The following is an 8,895-nucleotide window of genomic DNA, read 5'->3' on the forward strand; positions in this document are numbered from 1 at the left end:
GAGACAGAGTCTCACTTTGTCACCCAGGCTGGAGTGCAGTGACACCATCTTGGCTCACTGCAACCTCCACCTCACGGGCTCAAGATCTTCTCCTGCCTCAGCCTCCTAAGTAGCTGGAACTATAGGCATGTACCACCATGCCTGGCTAATTTTTGTATTTTTTCGTAGAGACAAGGTTTCACCATGTTGGCCAGGCTTGTCTTGAACTCCTGACCTGAAGTAATCCACTTGCCTTAGCCTCCCAAAATGCTGGGATTATAGGCATGAGCCACTGCACCCATCCAAAACTTTAGTCTTTTTAGAACACGAAGCTTTCCACTTTCGCAAAATAGAAATCTGTTACTCTTAAAGATTCTTTAGTTTTTTTCCTCTTACAAATTCTGTTAGTACTTTAAGTTTACAGACTACTCTGAAATGTTATCACAAGTCAAATACAAAAAGTAGAATGATATTTTAAATCCAGCAGAGAATTGGGGTGTCTTTGAGCAACACTAGTTGACATTAAAAAGAAAGAAAAAAAGACTTTGAGGCTACCACCTTTTGTAATGTGACTTTTTGTAAAGCTCAAAAACTGCTTATAAAGTATTTATAAACCCACACACAGGCCTTTATATAACACAGGTTTTTGTGTTTCATGGCACAGTTGAAAACAATCTCAAAAGTTATGATAGCGTTTTATCTCCCAAGTACAAAAATACTATTAGGTGGGGGGTGTGGGGTGGTGGTGTGGAGGCAACTGAGGAGCAGGAAGTGATGTCTTGGATGGAGGGAAGAACAGAACAGAGAGGAAGGAATCAAAGGAAAGAAGCAGAACGACTAGGTAAGCTGTTAGGGGTACCTGTCTTGGCAGTCATTCTAATGAAGTGATACAGGAATTGCTATTATAGCATAGAGTGCCAAGAATTGAAAGCATTTACCTGCATTCTCTGCTTAGATTCTTTGATTTCAACTTCCTCAAAACCAGGTTTGATTCCACAGCTTTGTAAGGCAGATTTAAAAAATGTGTATCCCTTATGTGCCTATCTCCAGAAATATGGGCACTATATTGTATACACATCTTTTAAATGTTTTAAAGTATCGACTGTATTTGGAAATGTAATTGTAGAATAGTCTCATGTGCTCTGATATTTTTTGGATTTTCTGTTGTAGATTAAAAACTTCAGATAGGCACTGATAACATCCATATGACATTCCTAAGTGACAAGCATGAACAGAAATATGCTTCAAGTTAAATACTTTTTACTTTTTCCTATTTTTCTCCATCTTTTTAACAGCCTTGCAAAATTGTTGATTTCACACGCAAAAACTGCCGTAAGTTGTTTCGGAAAGGCTCAAAAGGAGCCAGTGGTGTGAGCTGGGGATGGATTATGGATTAGGATCATAAGTCACTTGAGGCTTTGGCTGAGGTTTGGGAGGTGCCTTATTCATCATGAAAGGCTTTTATAAATTCATGCGTTGGGCTCCATTCCCCATTAGGTAAGTAATCTTCCCTAATGTAGTCGCAGAAATAAAGTGGATTGAGAGCATGCCATCTCAACAATGAAAAGAAGCTCCACTGATCAATACTGTGCCCCCAGGAGATGTCAAACTGCACACCTGCGTGTCTATATCTTGCCGCCTCTTATCTCAGAACAGAGCAGCTCTGTTCTTTTTATCTAACCCTTTTACACAAGAGGGATCAATGGTCACCCTCTGAGAAGAAATCTGTCCTATTTTATTTACAGTTGTGTTTTAAAAATGGAATTATGAACAATCCAATCTTAAGTAATGTTTTGTCACATCCCCATGTTGGAATTTTAGTATGTTCAATGCATTCCACGATATCTGTGTCCTGTGATATGTACATTTCTCTACTTACCGGCCATGGGGCGAGAATGTTGATTTGGCAAATGGCTTCATTTGGAAGTTTGGGTTTTCTCTACAGTCATCCTGCCCTTCATACCCTAACACTTCCATGTTCTCTCTGTTCCCATCCAGTGGCTGTTCAGGGAGATTCTGGAATTCTTTTTCCTAGAAATAAAGAATTATACCATCAGTGTGATTAGGAATTAAGAGTGTCAGAGTTGACAATGTAAAAAGTGAAAACCCTTTTACATTGAGGGATGCCATGAAGTCAAAAGTAAACAGAAAAGTGGGAAAAAATTATTTGCAATAAAAGCAAAGGACACAGACAAAGGAACTAACTTCCTTACTATATCATGTTGAAATAAAAAATTGCTACTGCTCAATCATTTTTATCTACAAACACAGACATTTCATAATGGCTAAACCTGAATGTGAAAACAAACAAACACCACTTTTAAGTTGAAAATGGGCAAAAGATATGAATTGGAGATTCAGAAAAATATATATACAAATGTACAATAAACCTATAAAAGTGTTCAACTTCACTAGAAGTCAAAGGATACAAATTAAAACAAAAAGACACCCATTTTGTTTCTCAGATTGGAAGTGTTTTAAAAATGCCAGAAAGATCCCTGTTCAGACTGGGAAATGTGTAAGAGTACACATTGCTTGTGGGAGTGTAAATTGATACAACTTTTCTGAAGAGCAGTTGGCTGGACCGTGCATATAAAATCCAAACTTACAGAGATTTATATAGCGCTATAATTGGACAAATGTGGACAGATACATGTACTAGTATGCTCCTCATAAAGGGTCATCTCTATAGTAGATAATATTGCTCTAAATTCATTGATGGAAAAAATAATCACATACTAAGTGAATAAAGATTCAGAATAGACTATATCTTAAGCTCCAAGTTTTATAAAATGAAATGAAATAATTATATATTTATGTACGTAAATACATATACATGATGAATTAAGAGTAATTCTAATTTTTTTGTTTTTTTTTAGTATTTTCCTTGAAAATATATTACTTATATATACACACATATGTAATACATATAGTTTATAATTATATATATGTAATTTTGTATGTGTATATGTCATATAAATATATAGAATATAGTTTCAGAATAGCTCAATGTATTTGTTAGGTTTCAGTTCAGTTGAATGTGACCTAAATTTTCAGTGACCTAAATTTTCAGTGACAGGGTACAAATGTTATTCTGAAACCATAGGCTGGAACTAGTCAGCTCAGGTTGATGTGGAGCCCGTGATGGTCAAGGATCAGTCCCTTTACATTTTCTTCCTTTGCCATTGTGTGTATATAGGGTGTTCTATTCCCCAAATTACCTCATGGTCTGAAAATAAATCAAGGGTCAGTCATCGTATCTATATTTCAGCTGGTAGGAAAAGGAAGGGAAAGGAGAAGAATAGTTTTTTCGAAGTTGTGCCCATTATCCTTCCTATTCTATTACCTACAACTTGTAACTTCACCATCTGGTGAAGTTGGGAGTTGTTGTCCTTGTTCCAGGCATCCATGTGCCCAATCCGAAATTGGGGGTTCCATGACTATAGAAAAAAGGGAGAATGGATTTTGGGGAACACGTAGAGGTCTCTGCCACACTCAGCAGGAGTCTGAGAAGGCTATGCTTGAATTTCTCAGAGGAGATTGAAACACACACATGGAAAAGGTGCCACTGCCTACCTAAGCTAACAATATCTTCTTTTCTCTCCAAAATAATTTCCCTTCCAGCTTGTTCAAGAGGTAAATAATATTCCTTCTAACTCACTTAAATCCTTACCTCTTTAGAGGCATTACAGAACATATAAAATCTGCGTATTTGTTGTGTCAAGGTATTTCCAGATGCCCAGCGTTCCCAACTGAAGTAGCCTTTGCCTTGGACATGTCAAGTGATGTCTCTCCACTGGATTTTGAGAGGATGAGAGACATTTTATTATCTCTGCTGATGAAGATGGAAATAAGTGACAGTAACTGCCCAACAGGTGCCCGTGTGGCCATTGTTTCCTACAATGCCAAAACCAATTACCTGGTTCGTTTCTCAGACTACAAGGGGAAAGCTGCACTCCTGGAGGCTGTCAGGAACATCCCCCTGGAGCAGTCGTCTGGCCGCAGGAACCTCGGGGCCACCATGAGATTTATGGCAAGACACGTGTTCAAACGTGTACGCTCGGGTCTTCTCATGAGGAAGGTGACTGTGTTCTTCCAGACTGGCTGGGCCTATGATACACCTTCCATCATCACAGCCACACTGGAGCTTGCTGCAGTGGACATCATCCCCGCGGTCATCACCTTCACAGAGCGGCACAACCTCCCAGATACCCTGCTGGTATGTAGGGGAAACCACAATTGGGCAGGAGACCTGCGGGTGGGGGCTGGGCTAACACCTGGTTCTTACGTCTCCATCAAGGACCACATGAGGAATAAGAGGTGTTCAGGGAAGAATTTCCCTGGAATTGATGTGTTTGCAAGGAGTGAGGGCTCTCAGGAAGGTACCTATATTGGTGCTACTCCTAGTACCCACAAACCATTCTTGAGCACCTCTTCTGTGCTATGTGCCTCTTAAACATTATCTTACTTAATGAGTCCCACAACCCTGTAATGGAGGTGTTATTGTTTATGTCCATTTCAGGCATAAGAAAACCAAGGCTTATGGAGGTTCAATATGACATCAAAGGCCAAATAGCTAGTTAGTGGCAGATAGTGTCTTCCTTCAGAACTTTGCTTTACCACTATGCTAAACTGTATCACTGAGGGTCAGAGAATAGCACTTTCGTCCTTTTTAAAGACCTGGACATAACATACGTACTCAGGTAACAAAGTGGACAAAATGCAGTGATTTTAAATGTACAGATGAATTAATTTTTATGTATGTTTAAATCCCTGTGACCAATATGTGGTTCAAGATATAGAACACATTCAGTGCCCTAAACGTTTTCTTCATGTTACTTTATGCAACCATACACTCTCCATGGTAACTGCTTCTCTGAGTTCTATCACAATCAAGTACTTTTTTGCCTTTTCTGGACTATCACATACATTGGGTCATACAGCATGTGCTCATTTGTATCTGGCTTCTTCCAGCCAACATGATGTCTCTCCTTGTTCCTCTATGTTGTGTTAAGTGGTTAGTTTATTCTTTATTATTCCCGGGCAGTATCCCATTGTATGTGTACATCACCATTTATTTATTTATCTATTCTCCAGACTGTACTTGGCTAATTGAAACCCATACAACACACTCTCATGGAATATCTGGGATGACTTATCAGAACGAAGGGTGATTTTCTTCTTAAGAGACTCCAGGCTGCTTATGAATGTTAGCTTGGATCATGGGACGCTGGCAATATTTCACCAGTTTTGATCTGCAGAAATGGAAATGTTATATGGTTTAACTTAATAGCTAATCGATTCAGCCCATTAAATTTTCTCTGAAGGTTCAGTGTGCAGCAGAAGTCGTAGGTGAGAGATTTTGTTGACATAGCTTTGAATATGCTTCTAAGAATCAATAAAGTTGTGACAGCTTGCAAACTGTGGGGAAGGACGGACAAAATATCTTGAGTTGAGAAAGTTAAAATGCAGAGGATGAGTTCCTTGTTCATCCTTACATCGCTCTTGCTTAGTATGATGTCTTTACAGGGTGGGTTGGTAGGATACATTCTCAACAGCTGCTAGAATGGATTTATAAAGGCAGGGTATAAACGAATAACCAAATAAATTAGAGATGCAGCTTTTGTCTTTAGCTCTTTCATCAATAATGAGGTGCCTTTGGACAAGTCTCTTCACCTTTCTTGGTCTTACTTTGCTCAGTTCAAAAATGGAGGGGAGATTGCAACTGGATATTATCCAGGCTCCCTTCCAGGTGTAATTATCAAAGCGCTTATTTCTCAGGAAGGGATTTCCTTAACATCTGGAGAGTGATACCTGGGATGTGATCACGTCCCTCCTATGCTCATCAGTGCTACTCTCTGAGAGGGGATCCTGGGCAGACTGTTGGGATGTTGCATACCAGTGATCCTTTGTTGTGATGTTCTTGCCCTCTTAGTTGCCTTACATTCTAAATAAAGGGATATAATGGTATGTGAGAAGGAAGTGCCAGCTTGTGTACTGGAACCTCAGTTCTGGCATTTCTATCTGCTTGCCTCTTCATTTATTGGACATATTCTTTCCCCAGGATGCTGGGAGACAATTTCTTGCTCTTTAAATTTAACAGTTTACAAAGGATGTTAAATCATACTTTCCAGCTCAGCTATAATGAGTAGCCTCATTTCTGGTGACATTGGTAAGGAGAGAAATGGTAAAAATGACAGCTGTGTTCTCGGGACCTTTCAGAAAATCCTCATGTCTTCACAACTAGGGAGATTCCAGCTCTTAACCTCCCTTACTCTGTTCCTCAGCCTTAGGGGAATCCAGTCAGGAGAGTGGAATATCTTGTGATTTTTCTTCTGAATTCTCTACCTGAAGGCTTTCTTTGATAATGTGTGGGGCTTTGTCTTTCACCTCTATGTTATTTTGATTTTCAGAACAACACCCACATGCTAGTTCTGGGAAAATGATGGTTGTTCAGTTTGAAGCCATTATGTAAACAGATGTCCTAACTTCACAGTCCGTTTAAACATGCTTAGAGGCTGTGGTGCATATTGAAAAGGTTTATAAAGCCATCTATTGAGCTGTCTCAGCCCTAATAAACCTGCATTATAACATTTGGACTTTCTGTGCTTAATCCCATTGTTAAGAAATATCTAATTGCCTTATGTCTCGAAACAAGACTACATTAGACTCATTTTTTGAGTTAAAAAGCAGAGGATTATAAGGAAAATGCAATTTGAAAGCCAGGTTTCAAATTTTGTTTTTCTTTATAAAGAGTCTAGCACATATTACCTTGAAACAATGCCTTAGAAAATAGCTCACATTTATTGATCTAGGCACTGTTCTAAGATCTTACTGATTCATTTAATCCTCACAACAGTCAAATGAGATAAGTATTATTATGAGTCCATTTTTCAGATGATAAAACTGAGACACAGAGAAATTAAATAACTTGCTCAAGGTCTGGAATTCTCATTAGCAATGGGATTTTGAATTCGAAAACAGGAAAAGAAGAGACTTTAGAAGATTTAAGTTCTTTCTTTGTATTTATGCATTTTATCTTTACAATAACATAATGATATAGGCCTATGAATTGGCTCTATTTCTATTTCTATGTATTACTCTTAAAAATGAAGGCCAAGCAATGGAGTGCTAGCTATAATGGGAGACAAACAAAAAAAATCACCTTTAGAAAATGAAAACATTAAGAGAAAGGCTAAAGAAATTTTGGGGGTACATATTGTATAATTTCGAAATTCAGGTAATTTCAGTAGGATATTCTTCTCTATTTTTGGGGAGACAATAAAAATATATGTATTTATTTTTATTTTTAATTGACATATAATTGTGTATACTTATGGAGTATAAAGTGATGTTTTGATACACATATATATCATGTAACAATCAAATCAGAGGAACCAACATAGCTATCACAAGTTGGGAACATTTTGTTTTGAAGAAAGGTGGTTTTGAGTTATGCAGATAGGTCCTTTCAGAGGACACAGATGACCTGCTGCTGAGGTTTATGGCTGCTCTGTTCTCCGCAAGGCTTTTAATGCCCTAGGGCCAAGACCAAGCACCAAAGGAGAGAATTAGGCAATGAGGCTTCAAACCCTGGTTTTGTCCCTTGTGTAATCTGGGCATGTTATTTGGCAATGGGACCCACTTAGTTTATTCTCTGTAAAATGGAAATAAACGTATAGGATTGCTGTGAGAATTCTAAGAGATGGTACCCACAGAGATATCTGACACTTTCTATGTGTTTACTCAATTGGGTCACTATATTACTGTCTTCTTGAGATCCTAAAGAATGCCCTTTGCCCACTAACTATTAAATCTGATAGTGAGTGCCTATGGAATTCCAGCCACCATGCCACATGCTTTCCATGCCTTATCTTCCCAACCCCTCCCTATTCAAAATGTGGTTCAGGGGCCAGCAGCAGCAGCAGCATCACCCAGAATGTGATGCCCTTCCCCTGACGTAAGCAATCAGGATCTGTATTTATAACAAAATCCCAGATGGTTTGCATAAACGTTAAAGTTTTAGGACTATTGGTCTGAGCCTCATAGCTATGCTATAAATTAATAATGATAATTGTACGTTTCCCAGATATGTGAAGGCCAGAAGCGAAGTTACTTGTTCTAAGCAACACAGTCCTGAAATTTGCATTCGGATATGGCTGGTCCCTAATTCTCACTATGCAACCTAGTACGCCGTTAACCCAATGCTGACCCCTAATGTTTTCCAAGGAGTCTAGGAAGAGTTGGCTGCTTCATGGCAGTCTTTGGTGGGACCATGCCAACTGGCAGGAACTGAAACTGGACTCAGGCTCCTGGGGTCAGTCACGGGTTACCTGACTACTCTTTCCCTCTCTCTCCTTCCCTCTACTTTTTCCAGTTTGCTGTCCTTGTTTCTCAATCCCTTACGTCAGATTGATGACAGATGGTTTCGAATTCTCTCTCCTTAGGGTCCAGTTAGCCCTTCCTCTGTCCAAGGCAAATCCTCCTCTCTAGCACTAGCTTCTTTCCACTATACTCCCATCTTTCCAAGCCAAGAGCCTCCCCCAACTCAGTCCCAGAGATGAACATTGTCTCATGGCTCCTGGCAGCTTAGTATGACAACTAATGCATCAACTTTAACCCACAGGGTTAAGTTTGGGTCAGGGATCATGGGGAGTTTTTTAATATTGAGAGTTAAAGTTTGAGAGTTGTCCTTGTACTCCTTGAGAAATGTCTTTCTGTCTATTAAACAAAAGAGGATGTTAACACAAATCCCTTTGCGATATCCTCTCCCCTCAATATACTCCTGTCTTTGGTACATAACTAGTCCCAACAAACCACACCTGGACATTTAGGGATGAAGTTGGTTGAGAGAATTGCTAAAGATGCTGACTCAAACTCTAGTAAACTTGAACCTCAAGCAGACCTCTTGGTTTA

The 8,895-nt window shown here is 39.1% G+C and overlaps 1 protein-coding gene across 3 annotated transcripts in view; it reads left to right on the top strand.

The window, feature by feature from the left end:
- LOC108290359 (collagen alpha-4(VI) chain-like) overlaps positions 1-8,895 on the top strand; it is a 106,758-nt gene that overhangs the window by 80,607 nt on the left and 17,256 nt on the right. For all 3 annotated transcript variants that reach the window (XM_017510149.2, XM_037731933.1, XM_037731932.1), the window contains 3 exons: positions 1,275-1,311; positions 3,604-3,615; positions 3,705-4,198. In XM_017510149.2, the coding sequence (XP_017365638.1) occupies positions 1,275-1,311; positions 3,604-3,615; positions 3,705-4,198 (543 nt within the window). The remainder of the gene's footprint in view (positions 1-1,274; positions 1,312-3,603; positions 3,616-3,704; positions 4,199-8,895) is intronic.

This window comes from Cebus imitator, unplaced genomic scaffold (assembly GCF_001604975.1).
Source record: "Cebus imitator isolate Cc_AM_T3 unplaced genomic scaffold, Cebus_imitator-1.0 Scaffold432, whole genome shotgun sequence".
In the NCBI taxonomy this organism is placed as follows: domain Eukaryota; kingdom Metazoa; phylum Chordata; class Mammalia; order Primates; family Cebidae; genus Cebus; species Cebus imitator.